Source organism: Salvelinus sp. IW2-2015, linkage group LG8 (assembly GCF_002910315.2).
Source record: "Salvelinus sp. IW2-2015 linkage group LG8, ASM291031v2, whole genome shotgun sequence".
Classification (NCBI taxonomy): domain Eukaryota; kingdom Metazoa; phylum Chordata; class Actinopteri; order Salmoniformes; family Salmonidae; genus Salvelinus; species Salvelinus sp. IW2-2015.
Window position 1 is genome coordinate 51,670,867 of NC_036848.1, and position 16,129 is coordinate 51,686,995.

At 39.4% G+C, this 16,129-nt stretch overlaps 1 protein-coding gene across 1 annotated transcript; it reads left to right on the top strand.

Moving 5' to 3' along the window:
- Nucleotides 1-3,358: 3,358 nt before the first annotated feature.
- elovl5 (ELOVL fatty acid elongase 5) lies at nucleotides 3,359-13,546 on the top strand. The gene is made up of 8 exons (XM_023993660.2): nucleotides 3,359-3,804; nucleotides 5,907-5,971; nucleotides 6,658-6,845; nucleotides 9,175-9,252; nucleotides 9,981-10,152; nucleotides 11,834-11,958; nucleotides 12,424-12,558; nucleotides 12,733-13,546. The coding sequence occupies exons 2-8, from the start codon at nucleotides 5,914-5,916 to the stop codon at nucleotides 12,862-12,864; spliced, it is 888 nt and encodes a 295-aa protein (XP_023849428.1). The 5' UTR covers nucleotides 3,359-3,804; nucleotides 5,907-5,913; the 3' UTR covers nucleotides 12,865-13,546.
- Nucleotides 13,547-16,129: the final 2,583 nt, after the last annotated feature.

Here is a 16,129-nt window from a genome sequence, read left to right on the forward strand (position 1 = left end):
GTATTTCGTTTGGTTACATGGTTCTATGTTATGCTCTTCAACCGATTGTTSCCTGCGCGACTAGCATCACTACTCTGGATGGTTCTGACTTAGAATATGTGGACTACTACAAATATCTAGGMGTCTGGTTAGACTGTAAACTCTCCTTCCAGACTCACATTAAGCATCTCCAATCCAAAATTAAATCTAGAATTGGCTTACTATTTTGCAACAAAGCCTCCTTCACTCATGCTGCCAAACATACCATCYTAAAACTGACTATCCTACCGATCCTTGACTTCGGCAAAGTCATTTACAAAATAGCCTCCAACACTCTACTCAGGAAACTGGATGTAGTCTATCACAGTGCCATCTGTTTTGCCACCAAAGCCCCATATACTACCCACCACTGCGAACTGTATGCTCTCATTGGCTGGCCCTCACTACATATTCGTCGCCAAACCCACTGGCTCCAGGTCATCTATAAGTCTTTGCTAGGTAAAGCCCTGCCTTCTCAGCCCACTGGTCACCATAGCAACACCCACCCATAGCACGCGCTCCAGCAGGTATATTTCACTGGTCACCCCCAAAGCCAACACTTCCTTTGGCTGCCAATGACTGGAACGAATTGCAAAAATCACTGAAGCTGGAGTCATATCTCCCTTTCTAACTTTACGCATCAGCTGTCAGAGCAGCTTACAGTTCACTGTACCTGTACACAGCCAATCTGTAAATAGTACACCCAACTACCTCATCCCCATATTGTTATTTATCTTGCTCTTTTGCACCCCATTATCTCAACTTGCACATCTATCACTCCAGTGTTATTTCGCCTCTATGGAATATTTATTGCCTTACCTCCATACTCTTCTACATTTGCACACACTGTACATAGATTTTTATATTGTGTTATTGACTGTACATTTGTTTGTGTAACTGTTTTTGTCACACTGCTTTGCTTTATCTTGGCCAGGTCGCAGTTGTAAATAAGAACTTGTTCTCAACTGGCCTACCTGGTTAAATAAAGGTGAAGAAAAAAAAAACATCTCTGGATAATATGCTCAATGTGGAGTGAGGCCTTTAGTCCACTAGAGGCTGCCGGTGACATACATAATGTACATGACTGTAATGTGGCCAAATGGACAATATGGTTAAGGAAAGTTGTACAGTTGTACAACTGAATGCCTTCAACTGATATGTGTCTTCCGCATTTAACCCAACCCCTCTGAATCAGAGAGGTGTGGGGATCTACTTAATCAACATCCACGTCTTTGGGTTCCGGGGAACAGTGAGTTAACTGCCTTGCTCAGGGGCAAAACAACAGATTTTTACCTTGTCAGCTTGGGGATTCGATCCAGCAACCTTTCGGTTACTGGCCCAACGCTCTAARCACCTGCTGCCCCATTATGGAGATGTGTTCATTTGGAGCTTTATGCCAATCTTTTCAACGTAAACCTCTTTGATGATAGATTAACATATTAAGGATGGATGTATTAACAATATAGTCCATTTACTTCAGGGGTGGAAAACATTCCATGGAAGGCCTAGTGTGCGGGTTTTCCTTTTTTCCTTTCAACCTGGTGGGGGCAGTTCCTTACTAATTAGTGACCATTAATTCAAATCAAGTACAAGAGTGGAGCATGAACCTGCAGACACTCGGCCCTCCATGGAATGCATTTGACACCGGTGATTTACATAGTACCTCCAAGGGAACATCACGTACATGACAAATCAGTGCAAATGTAAAGAACTGATGGTGTTCCAAGCTCTAAAAATGTAGGCCTACACTTGGTTAGTGTCAAAATGCCAACCTATTAATCGGATTAGTCTTGTTCAGCAAGTCATCCTAGCATAGTGCCAATGTTCAACTTTATCACCATCTGACCAAGGCCATATTTTTCCTAGCCAAAATGTTCAAAGATGCTGCCATGTTTTGTAAGGCAAGCAGTTCAAACTGTTTTCAGGCTTTGAAGTCTCCACGGAGTAGGCTAGCTAGGCTATGGTTTGTTGCAGCAATTGGACAGTTGGACATTTGATGTGTATAAGCCATATATTTATAAAACATACAGTTTGAAAAGAAAAATGTATTTCTGTTTAGTTGCCTACACTCTAGAGATTGACATTCTGCCTCACTATAAGACAATACATATCGGTGTGGTGATACTGATGGATTGTTGAGACTGGATGTCTGTTTACATAGTAGGTTAGGAGAATTAACATGGCAGGTTAAGATAATTAACGTAGCAGGTTAGGAGAATGAGGTTAAGGTTAGCAAAAGAGTTAGGGTTAGGCCTAGCTAAAATGCTACGGTTGTCAACAACTCTTATCCCCGACGCGACAACTAGATGGCGCTGTACTAGTATCCACAACCGTACAGACCATCCGTCTCAAAAATCCATCAGTATCACAACATAGGTTACTGAGCTCTGCTTTGTGTAACCATGTGAATGATGCAGTGATTTGATTGGTCTCCACTGGCGAGAAATGAATGGGGTGACATCGGCTTGCTAACTGATTTATTAACTGGTTGTGAGTAATGCACTGATTTGATTGGTCTCTCCACTGATGCGAAATGAATGGGGTGACATCGCTTGCTTACCGACTTGCTATCTGGGACGCGTTCAGCAGGGTTGAAGGTTTTGGAACGTTCAGATAGAAATAGGTTAAAATATAGCTCAAACATGCCTGTCTGGCATATATAAGGAATCACATCGGCTCTAGTCATGGCATRACTATCTGCAACGTTCGAGAACGTTTGGCAACTGAACATGGCATAGGTTGTAGTTAAACACGTGCCGCGTTCAACCAGTTAGCAAGTCGGAAATTCCCTTAAACGCAGCATTGGGGCATAGGCCATTGGGCACGTTTTCTTGTCACTTTTTCTAAATCCAGCATGTCACCTACTATACTATAGGCTACGAATAAAACCTCACGAGTAACATTGTCTCGACTACAATGTACATCCCGGGTGTCTGTAGCCCATGCAAAATGTAAAAGAGTGCACAAATATTATTAAGCACATTGGCTAAAAGAGAATAGCTCTTTGGCATACGTAAATGCGCAGTTGTGCATTTAAAACTTGCCTCTACAACCAAGATTTTCACTACTCAGCAAACCATGCAGTTTATTAGGCTACAGATTAAATAATGCTAAACTTTACAGGGTGAAGACACTGCACGGTGATGAGTTTGATGCTCATTTCCAATAAATTATGTTCAATGCTTGACCGCTCCATAATAATCTCATCATGTAGCTACCCGCACAGCATCTACAAACTGTTGGCTAGAGCGCACATGACAAGACCAGAGTAGGCACATTTGCTATTTAATGCAACAGTTTTTGTCACAAAACAATCSGTAGAGTTGAAAATGCTATAAACACATTGAATTTAAGAGAAACGGTACATGTTGTGTGCACTATGTCATCACGCACTGATTTTTATTTGCAACAAGTCGGTTTGGTGGAAAAACAATTGGTAGGAAAATGCCCATATTTTCTTTATGCCGGTTTTAAAATATTCACATGAAAATTTGTCGCCAATTGAATGGAAACCTAGTTTAAGTGGGACGCCAACATCAGCAGACGGTCAAATCACCTTCTGGGTGATGATCACTGCCAATGAGGTAGGCCATTAGGGAGGCTGATAGCCAATTATCTACCATCTGAAGATGATAGCCTAATAGCTAGATCTCGTCACTTATGACGCTCAGGACAATTTGCCATATAGACTGAGTTCATGTGTTTCTCCCGCTGTTTCCACTGACCGACAAGGCTGCACATTTGTGRTTAGGGACCTGGGCAGGCAAGATTACGCATCCTCCAGAGGTACGTTTTATAAGCTAGAGTGTGGTTTTTTTTGTTCTGGAAATGCTGTAACAGTATTTAGCATACATAATTGATATACTTGATAATCTACTTTTAGCAGCGATTTCATACTATTTCATGTCTCGCTAGCTAGATCATGTATGTAGGCTATGTAAAACAATTTATCCTAAATCGGTGACCTCTGTGATGCGAACGATTGCGATTGTTGTTTGCGATATGTGTGCAATAAGAGTTGGGCTAATGATTTAGACATTTTACTTTTCGTTAACGACATAATTATAATATAGGATTTGTTTACAAGACTACACTTAGACAGTAGCCTAGTGTCGTAGTCTGCATCCTGATCCAGCACAACAGCCGTAGGCTATCTAACTTGGCTGCTATATATAATACATTGTAGCGCTATTTGGCTATGATGCTCTCTCTCTTTTTAGTTTTTTTTGCATTGTTTGTATTAYAAAACTTTAACATGTTTATGTCCTAGTTAGATCTGATCAAAGGACAATATTTTGAGACAAGTCAGTTATAACTACAAGTCATCACTCACAATAAAGAGAGAAGTAATTGACCTCTATTGACCCAGAAATTATCTTCCAAGAATAATGTAAATGTTTGTTTGTATTTCTGTGCGTTTGGGACTGCTTGAGCAGATACTTCATCTACTTAATCATTATAAAGGAAATATCTGAATGATAAAACATATCAGCGTTCTTAACAGAGTTGGGGTCAATTCAATTTCAATTCAGGAAGTACACTGAAATTCTAATTCWAATTCTCTWKAATGCTTTTCCATGAGGAAAATTTGGAATTAGAATTCTGTTGACATTAATAATTAACTGGAATGAACTATTGCATTGGGCCAATAGTCAGGATTATAGCTCCAGCCTTAACCTTCTGAATGAACGTTGTAGCCGTAAGTAGACAGGCATCTTTGAATGTTTCTAAAGTCCGAAAGTGGTTTTATTGTGACGTCATCGTGACAATGATTGTACCTCTGCTACAATGAACCAAGCTTTGATTTCCCTTCAGCTGCTTTATGGAATTAAACAGACATACTGTCACGTTCCTGACCTGTTTTCCTTGTTTTTGTATGTGTTTAGTTGGTCAGGGCGTGAGTTGGGGTGGGCATTCTATGTTGTGTTTCTATGTTGGGTTAAATGTGTTGCCTGATATGGTTCTCAATTAGAGGCAGGTGTTTGARGTTTCCTCTGATTGAGAACCATATTAAGGTAGGCTGTTCTCACTGTTTGTTTGTGGGTGATTGTTCCTGTGTCTGTCTGTTGCACCACACGGGACTGTTTCGTTCATTTGTTCGTTTGTTCGTTCGTTTGGCTAGTCTTTCCTGTTCGTGCGTTCTTCGTGTCTATGTAAGTTCTCAAGTTCAGGTCTGTCTACGTCGTTTTGTTGTTTTGTAATTTTCCAAGTGTTTTTTCGTGTTCGTCTTGTCTTTAATAAATATCAATTATGTCTGCATACAACGCTGCGTTTTGGTCCGACCCTTACTCCTTCTCCTCATCCGAGGAGGAGGAATTAGACAGCCGTTAACACATACATATTTTGTCAACACAGTTAAGCTGATTTACTCAGTCACATTCCAGCAGTGCTGCTTGAATATGGTATTTTTTAAATATCTAAATCAGGGTTCCCCAACTGGCGGCCCGCAGGTGATTTTATTTAGCCCCCCAAGTTTCTGAGCAAAAAAAATAAAAAGATATTGTGAGTGATGACTTGTAGTTATATATATATATATATATATATATTTTTTTTTTTTTTAATTATTATTATTTTATTGTTGGACATAAAAGACTGTAGAAACACCAGCAAATCAGCTTCAAGTGATTTTAATTTTGGAAATATTATATCCGTTTGGGCTTCTTGCGGTCAATTTGCAGTTGACAAATTATTTGCAATTATGGTTTCCGACCCCCTGACCATCCGCTCAAGAAAAAGTCGTCCCCCGGCTGAATCTAGTTGATGATCCCTGACCTAAGTGGTAGTAGTTTACCATACATTTCAGTCTTATCAGAGTGTATACTGTAACTATGGCGCTGGTGATAAGCTGCAATGTGTGACTGTAGGTACTCTCTCATCTGTCTATTCAGGTTAGAAATGGAGGCTTTTAATCATAAACTAAACACGTACATAGACTCATGGATGGGTCCCAGAGGTAAGTTTTATTACTGTTGCATTACTGTAGATTAAATTACAGTATAATTATCATATGACTAAATACTTAGTTATGGACTATTGACATAAAATGATTTATAACCATATATCTCCTCACAAAATGTTTGCCTTATAAGTTAATACATGGTCCTCCAGTGGAATGCACCAGGTCTTTTTGCACCTCCATGATTCTAGCATAACCTTTCCAGGAGTTAAACAAACATGCTTCGGTAGTCACTGCCAATTCTCACTCAAACTGTGTTGTGTTCTCTTGCCCTCTCCAAGCAATATGCCCGGCCTGCAGTGTAGCTACAGATGTAGGATCTTAATTTGATCACTTTTCTGTTGCTGATGAGCTTTGTGATTTACATAATTTCACTGAAAACCCACACTAACACACGGTTATATAAACACTAGTGCACTTTTCATGTAGCCTAATTATGGCCAGCTAATAGCCTAACCACCGATCAAGCAACATTATATACTAAATGTTGAAATCCTGTTAATGCAGGATTATTTTGCTGTGAACAACATAGGTCAAATTAAGACCCTACATCTGTGCCCCTCTCTACGCTCAGTGCTATCGCACTGGTTCAGGGGATACAGTAAATATGGGAATAAGGTTCCGAAAAAAAGGGAACATTCTACTGTATGTTGTAATACCAGGCTGTTGTCTATGTATTTCAGATGAACGGGTACAGGGATGGCTGCTGCTAGACAACTACCCTCCAACCTTTGCACTAACACTCATGTACTTGCTGATCGTATGGCTGGGGCCCAAGTACATGAGACACAGACAGCCGGTGTCTTGCCAGGGCCTCCTGGTGCTCTACAATCTGGCCCTCACTCTATTATCTTTCTATATGTTCTATGAGGTAGGCAGGCTGCACCTGAAGGTGGTGTTGGTATCATCGCAGTGCAACACTGCTGGCGGATGAGGGGAAGTGAGAGGATCGGGTGACTGGTAGAAGTCGCTGAAGGACTCTGTGAGGATGAGGGAAACTGTGATCTTTGATTCAGATTAGACACAAATGGCGTCTTACACTGAAGCCACCCCGGGACACAATGCTGTGGGGGAGTGAGTGGGGCACAGCTGGTCTCTGACAGGATCGTTGTCAACACAAACAAATCTCTCACCCAACCTCAACACAACCCTTAATTGTTTTCTGATAACCTGCTACTATTATTAGAATGTTTGAAGTTGCAACGTCTAGTTCTGAAACGGTTGACAGTATATACTGATGAACTGTCTGTATCCTCAGTGGATATCTAGGCTAGTAGTTGATTAGTAGCATTATCCCTAATTATTGTATAGTGTAATGAGACGGGAGAGAGAGTGAGCTGCCAATGCTTTCTGTAGTGTAATCAGTTGTGGTAGTAAATATGTCAACATAATGTCATATTACACTATATATATTACACTATCTATATGTCATGAGCTAGTTATACTGATCCGAGGGACAAAGTCTGTTCTCCATGCACCTGTAAGTCTAAAGTCTTTTCTGTTCTCACCACCCTGGCCAAATGGGCTCAATTCGGTCTGCATTGCATAACCACTAAAAAAATTGGCTGTGCCCATGCTGTGTAAATCATTAAACTCGCTCGTTCTGACTTTACCCCTGCTTTAGGGTGAACTTTTAGCCCTCATAAATCAATGTCACACGATTCCAATTAAAGTACAAAGCAGTTGCTTGCTGTTATCCCATGTCTACGGCACTTATAGAAATTGCATTTAAAAAAATGTTATTGGTGTGGCTTGATTTAACATGTGTTTTAAATAGCCATACTGAATAGCAAAATAACCAAGGGCATAAGCCTGATGGGTTTGTAGGTTCGTTAAGTTACTGTGGATGCAAGCTGGCCACAATAAAGACTTTGGGTTTAGAAACAGATCCTGAGCTCACTCTGCATTTTAGATAGTCAATATCGATTGGAATGCGCTGGATCTTAAGCTAATTAAAACAGTTTTTTCTGCAGGAAACTGCGTCTTTACTAATATCACGAATCAGCACTGTTCCACCCTAATCTATATGGACATTTAGCCCATTTGTCCTTTGTTTTGAGTTACATAATACGAATAAAGACGATTTAGTAGTAGTGTATTAGTAATAGTGTATTATAACTCAAGGGACATAGTCTAGCCTGCAGCATATTGTTGTTAATAATCGTGCTGTTAAAACACAGTAAAAATGTCAAAGCAGCAGCACGTTTAAAACAACAAAAGGCATGACAGTGGTATTGTTGAATGATTAGACACTCTCTGTGTAGAGACTTTTGGGTTGTTTTTCAATGAGTCCTCTGCATGTTTCGGGATTACCCAGTTGAGTAGTGGAGCACAACATCTGCCAATCCCAGGCCTGTCCTTGTTCTGCTTTCATCCCCATGGTCACATGCAGGGCAGTCACTCTCCTGGTGCCACAATCATCGGATAATGCCACTGTATGTCTCGAAGTCATCAATGTAATTAGATCCCTGCTTTGCACTGCTTTTTTACCATCCTGTTCTYGAATGGGTCCTGTCTTGAGCCAAATGCACTAAAATCTTGTGGGGAAGCTTAATATTCCTCAGAATCATGTTTTATTCAGTAGAACCAGGGGGGCAATTCTGACCATGGGTTCTGCTCTGAGTTTGAGGTTATATTGAGCACAAAACACTTGAAGCTGAACCTGAATCTTGGTATGTCTTTATTTAACTCCTTGTTTAACATTTAACTCCTTGTTTTTGTCAGTTATTCAAAGCAGTGGTGGATAAAGGCAGAGCTATTTCCATCCATCCCAAATTAGATGAAACGTGTGAACAAGGGCTCTATTTAAAAACGGTGACATCACTGGCCTGCTCAATAACAAACAATACAGGGACCCAATGTTGCAGTGGCAACAAAAAGGATAATGATATTATCTCTTGTAAAGGAGACTAAATGGAGAGGACAGACTCTGGGATATAATATTGTCCACTACTTCCTCTTTCCATTCCTGCAGCAAGTATGTGAAGCTAGCATCCTAAATGCCAATGTAAACAGTTTTACAATCAGCTTTTGGGTGGGAGAAAGCAAATTGATGTTGCAAGTGATTTTAAATTTGGATCTTGTGACACTACATTTGATATTACAAGGGCAGTGCAGTATTTGGGTGATTCACGTTGTTTGAAGATGTCAAAGACATGACAATCTATGTGTTTCTACATCACCTTGTGTTCTGTCTCCAGCTGGTGTCTGCTGTGTGGCAAGGGGGTTATAACTTCTACTGCCAAGACACACGCAGTGCGGGAGAAACAGATACCAAGGTAAGACGGTCTTACTCAATATCACTATATCACCCCTCTGTTTTTATATAAGATTCTATATAAGTGAACAATCTCTGTTAGTTAAAAATATGGACTGTATATGGGGTAACAAATGCATCGTCACCAGACACCAGCTGGACTTCACTCTGTCACTCATTCCCTTTATGATATTTCCAGATCAATATGTACTTTGTTCTCTCCAGCTATTTTTGTCATGGTGGCTTCCAATTCTATTGGTACATTTTATGTCAGACAGTACCTGCAAATCCTAACAGATAAGCCACAGGGTCAGACAGCCAGTTTATTTAATCTGTACTGTTGTGTCATCAGTAGTTACTCTCTGTAATGTCCCTTGGGAACATTGAACACTGAGAGGAAACTTATTCTCACTGAAATGTGCGATTTGGATTGCAGTTCTGCGCTGATTAAAACATGTAAAAGTGTCCCTGCTGTTACACCAGTGATTGAACTTATTTTTSACTTTGTCCTTAATAGATATTTCATAGGCCTGTATGTGTAGATAATCATCTTTGTCTCTCAAAACATTTCACTTTTTTGGTCAAATTATTTGCACTGGCCAGTCCTCATTAGGTAAAATACAAATCTGCCGATGTATGCCTCTCAGGAGGAACATTGAGTATGTCCTTGCAGGAAAGGGAACTACTAGAAAATACATTGTATTGCTTGAAAGCTTGACTCTTCTTCTTATATTTTTTATCTCATCTCAGGTCATAAATGTGCTGTGGTGGTACTACTTCTCCAAGGTCATAGAGTTTATGGACACCTTCTTCTTCATCCTACGGAAGAACAACCATCAGATCACGTTTCTGCACATCTACCACCACGCTAGCATGCTCAACATCTGGTGGTTCGTCATGAACTGGGTGCCCTGTGGTCACTGTGAGTGTTCTAACTCAAAATTCCCTTTCTATCCTCAACACTGAGTGTTTTCAAATCAAATCAAATTGTATTGGTCACATACACATGGTTAGCAGATGTTAATGCGAGTGTAGCGAAATGCTTGTGCTTCTAGTTCCGACAGTGCAGTAATATCTAACAAGTAATCTAAAAAAAATTCACAAGGACTACCTTATGCACACAAATGTAAAGGGATGAATAAGAATATGTTCATATAAATAAATGGATGAGCGATGGCCGTGCGGTATAGGCAAGATGCAGTAGACTGTATAGAATACAGTATATACAGTTGAAGTCGGCAGTACACTTAGGTTGGAGTAATTAACTCGTTTTTCAACCACTCCACAAATTCCTTGTTAACAAACTATAGTTTTGGCAAGTCGGTTAAGACATCTACTTTGTGCATGACACAAGTAATTTTTCAAACAATTGTTTGCAGACAGATTATTTCACTTATAAATCACTGTATCACAATTCCAGTGGGTCAGAAGTTTACATACACTAAGTTGACTGTACCTTTAAACAGCTTGGAAAATTCCTGAAAATTATGTCATGGCCTTAGAAGCTTCTGATAGGCTAATTGACATCATTTGAGTCAATTGGAGGTGTACCTGTGGATGTATTTCAAGGCCTACCTTCAAACTCAGTGCCTCTTTGCTTGACATCATGGGAAAATCAAAAGAAATCAGCCAAGACCTCAGAAATAAATGTTAGGACCTCCACAAGTCTGCTTCATCCTTGGGACAAACAATAGTACGCAAGTATAAACACCATGGGACCACGCAGCCATGATTGAGTTGGAGGCGTGCATGGCCACGCGGTCATGGGTGAACAGGGAGTACAGGAGGGGGCTGCGCCGAATAGAACAGGCATTTCACCTTACTGTGAAATGCTTACTTACAAGCCCTTAACCAACAATGCAGTTGAATTAATATAGTTTTATTTACTAAATAATCTAAAGTAAAAAAAAAAAATCTAATCAAATCAAGAAGTAACACAAGAAACTGACATAACAATAACGAGGCTATATACAGGTGGTACCGGTACTGAGCCACAGAACCCTCTGGACAAGTTTTTCATGGAACCCAAAAGGGTTTTTACCTGGAACCAATAAGGGCTCTTCAAAGGGTTATCCTATGGGGACAGCCAAATAACCCTTTTAGGTTCTAGGAAGCACCTTTTTTTTTTCCCTAAGAGTGTACTGTATATACATGGTATGTTATATTTTTAAGTAGCTATACAGGTGTTATAGATGACATGTTTGTCTTGAATTGATTCTGTGACTGAGATACTTTCAAGGGAAGTTGATCCGTTGTTAAATGGTAAAGKAATCAAGTGTGAATTGAACCTACTGCTATTTCAGGACTGCACAGCATGTATTATTTCAGTGATATACCATACACTTTCCTCCTACTTGCTTTACACTGACAGTGTGGCACACTGTGTCCTAGAACAGGACACTGACCGATGTCTTACAGCTCTGTGTTTTACAGTGGACTCTGAGAATGAACACCTCGGCTGCTTTCTACTCTATGCCATTGACGCAGCTATTTCTTACTATTATAAAACAGAAAGAATTGTAATTTCGTATTTCACTGATGTCTCTGACCCTGCTACTGTACTCTAMATGATTCATCCACCCCCTCTCTCCTCTCTTCCTTAGCCTACTTTGGTGCCTCTCTCAACAGCTTCATCCATATCCTGATGTACTCTTACTATGGGCTCTCTGCTGTCCCGGCCATACGGCCCTATCTATGGTGGAAGAGATATATCACACAAGGCCAGCTGGTGAGCCTGCATGTCCCTGATTCAAACCTCAGAGATGGGATTTCACATCCATAGTTATCAACCATAGTGGAGGCTGCTGAGGGAAGGGCGGCTCATAATAATGTCCGGAACTGAGCAAATGGAATGGCAACAAACACCTGTAAACCCTGTGTTTGATGTATTTGATACCATTCCGCTCCGGTCATTCCCACAAGCCTGTTCTCCCCAATTAAGGTGCCACTAACCTCCTGTGTCATCCAGTGTATATCTCAGCCAATCTCAGGGTTTTAGTGAATGTGACAAAGGCCCAATGAGATGAAACAAAAACATGAACCATTGGTATAGATTGAAAGTGCAGTATTTCCCCCATCCATTTAAGGTATTGGATCAATGGTATTTATTTATGCATACTGTGTGTGCATGTGCGTATTGATGTTGACTTAGTTTACAAACAATTAATTACATTTTTGTCTCATTCCTCTATAGATTCAATTCTTTTTGACCATGTCCCAGACCATCTGTGCAGTCATATGGCCATGTGGTTTCCCCAGAGGCTGGCTGTTTTTCCAAATATTCTATTTAGTCTCGCTTATTGTCTTTTTCTCAAACTTCTACATTCAGGTGAGCAAATGTAAAACTCTTTCATTAATTAGACATTATTTCAATTCATTATGGTGTTAAGTATTTTACACTGGTGGTGACGGGGTTAAATAAAATTTTGCATTSTTGTCTACAGTAGTGTTCTTCAGATTTTGAGCACATCCTAATGTGTTGACTTCTTGCCTCTGTTTTTAGACTTACAAGAAACACCGTGTTTCACAGAAGAAGGAGTATCACCAGAATGGCTCTGTTGATTCACTGAATGGCCATGCGAATGGGGTGACACCCACGGAAACCATTACACACAGGAAAGTGCGGGTGGACTGAAGCTTGAATAACCTCACAATCCTAACTTTTGTGCATATCTACTATGTATGTAATATTGCTAGGAGAGATGTAGGATTTCTTATAAAGAAATGTATTAGAAGAGCATAGCTAGTTTATTCACAATATACAAAAAGCCATGTTTATCTGAAAGAGATTCCTAATGTTTTGCACACCGCAGCCTGTTATTATTCATATTGAATCTAAGTTCTTTACAGTTAAGTAACAAGGATAGCAGAGGGAGCACACTACAGCACTGCCCCAGAGACTCACTTCCTTTTAATGTTTTCAAGATCTTTGACTATGTCTGGTGGGACATTGTTTTATTAAGCAACCTTGACCCATACAGAAATAACAATGTTTTTCCATGTTTTAATTCACAACATATGCACTTGTCTACATGCTAGATTGTGTCCTGATTGGACAAATGGGACAAAATCTATTTTGGGGATTCCCTTGCGTAGAGACAAGGCTGTCACAGTGTCAAATGTGTCCACTGAGTWACTTTAGAGAGGTTCACCTTCATTGTTTGCATTGTAAAGTTTAGTTTAAAACCAGTTGCAATAATAGATTTGTCTATTGTCTGTATCAGTTAAACAGGTTTGAAAAGTATTTGGCTGTCAAATGGCACTGAACAGAACAATACTTTGTGAACAAGAAATTAGTTTCTATCTAATCTTTTCCCAGTTTGGAATATTTATTTCCTACTTTATTGCAACACATACAACAAAWAGCTAAAATCACACTGATAGTATCATGGATTGTGTTAAATAGATGTATGTTGAAATAGTTAAATGTGTCTACTCAATCCTCAGAATTCAGCCCGATATGATATTACCATATTAATGTATGCATGCATGATTGTAAGTCACTTTGTATAAKAGCATCTGCTAAATGTCTATTATTATTATATGACATATATTCTCATTATCTCTCTGAACCCAAAGTCACCGTTTTACTGTCATCTGTTTGCTTAGAATTTCAACCTCATCTCCATGGAATACAGAAAACAATGAACACAATTATAAACTTAACTTAAACTATGTATCATATTAATATAGTGCTGTGTTTTAAACCCATTCCTCCCTCTTACACTAGTGTTTGCCTCATTAGATTGAATCAGGATAAATGTTACATCAAGCCATGATGTGACTATTGTGTTTTCTCCAAAGCGTTGCCTTAATAGATGTTGCTACCTATATGTTTAACTTGTTCCCTTCGTTATGGAATTGTATTGTAGTCCATGTATGCCTTAATTATGAAATACAGGGGCCAAATCGCCAACTTCTGTTGTAGAGATGTGTCTAGCTTTGATAGCCATTAAAAGCCTCTTAGCACTGAAAAGTGGAAACGCTTCTCTATGGCTGCGTTTACACATGCAGCCCAATGCAGATACATTTTTTTCACTAATTGGTATTTTGACCAATCAGATCAGCTCAGAAGTAAATCTGATGTGAAAAGATCTGATGTGATTGGTCAAAAGACCAATTAGTGGAAAAAATATCAGAATTGGGTTGCCTGTTTAAACGCAACCTAAATCAACTGAAGGATGTCATCTACTGTTGAAATATGGTGAGATGAATGGTGTAATCAACTGTTGAAAATGTGGCCGGATGAATGATGTAGTTCTGGGTGTCCTTTGAAATGTGGTCAGATTAATTATGTAATCAACTGTTGAAATGTGGTCAGAAGAATGATGTCATCAACTTTTGAAATGTGGTCAGATGAATGATGTAATCAACTTTTGTAATGTGGTCAGATGAATGATGTAATCAACTTTTGTAATGTGGTCAGATGAATGATGTAATCAACTTTTGTAAATGTGGTCAGATGAATTATGTCATCAACTGTTGAAATGTGGTCAGATGAATTATGTCATCAACTGTTGAAATGTGGTCAGATGAATGCCGTTTTGAGAGAGAAACATCAGGACACAACATTATTATGTCCTCACAATCTGTGAATAGACTGCAAAATCAGATTTGGATCCACAGTAATCTGTAGAAATGTACTCAGTTTTCTAACAATACAAGTGAAGCCAGCCTCGAAGCTGTTGCATTTGTAATGTCACTGAGATTGGAATTAATAAAAGCATTCATGCTTCGTCTGGATCTCTCATGGTGTATTTCAGGCATCATTCTAGAATCTAGATGGAGCACTCTGATCAAGCCACAGCCATTACTGCTTCCTCATTAGCATCATCACCCTCAGGGCACATTGCAATTATCACTTACATGGATATTCCCTAGCTACAGTATCTCACTCCTTGTTATTATTAAGACAGCTATTTTACAGTAAGCTTATTATTTATATTATAGATATAAATCATTTTAAAGTGTGTATTCAGTTTTGCACCCCATAAGTAATCATCATTTCAAGCTTGTGGGGATTGTTATTTCACAAATCTCTGGTGATTTCTTCCTCTGTTGTATGTTAATTTTCCCTGGTTGGTGAACCAAAGTATCACATGGGGAATACTCTGTTTTCAATCCACAGACTTTGATCCATGGGTTATAATCATGACCTTGAAGAGCATGAAAACATGACAGTATTATGACAGTGCTTATGAGGACACACCCCAACATGACACCTGGACAACTATCAAAGGTCATGTGAAAGATCAGATTTCCCCATTATCATGAGAGGAAAGCTAATTTTTAATTGAATTTTTGCATTCAACCATTTTCATTTTGATAAAATTTGCTAAAGAGAACCTTTAATACGATAAGGTAGTGATGCGACGCAGCAAGCTTCCAATCATCATATTTTGTAATCCGATACAAATTTAATGTAGTAGATCAAATATTTTTCTAATCCGTTTCAGTTTTTCAGCCCTGGGTTCCTAGAATATGTAATAGGTGGATTATGTGTGCCTGGGATTTTTTTCTTGTGTTGGGTATGGGGCAGTGTTGTATTATGATTGGGGTTGTGTAAGAACTCTATCAGAGTTTTGTTTTGGTTGTTGGTGTGTGTGCACGCTTTACGCTTTATAGTCACAGATGACAGCACTGTTTAGATTTCAGTTTGCTGCACGGATTCCATTTCCTGGATTCCTGGACTTACAAAGTAGGCCACACTTACAAAGTAGGCCACACGTTTTTACTGCACCAGGCAGCTACAACCACCGAAAAATGTAATTTAATTCAAAACTTCAATTTATAGTGTAATAGATTATACCAAATGCTTTGAGCAGTCAAATGCAACGCTTAGTACACTACTGTTGAGTGTGTCCCCTCTCATCCTAAATCTGACAAGAAAACCAACTACG

What these genes read in the sequence shown, in the direction of transcription:
- elovl5 (XM_023993660.2), top strand. Translation starts at nt 5,914, where the DNA reads ATGGAGGCTTTTAATCATAAACTAAACACGTACATAGACTCATGGATG. An exon ending in CGGGAGAAACAGATACCAAG is followed by an intron (nt 9,253 to 9,980) that starts GTAAGACGGTCT and finishes ATCTCATCTCAG; the next exon opens with GTCATAAATGTGCTGTGGTG. An exon ending in TCTCAAACTTCTACATTCAG is followed by an intron (nt 12,559 to 12,732) that starts GTGAGCAAATGT and finishes CTCTGTTTTTAG; the next exon opens with ACTTACAAGAAACACCGTGT.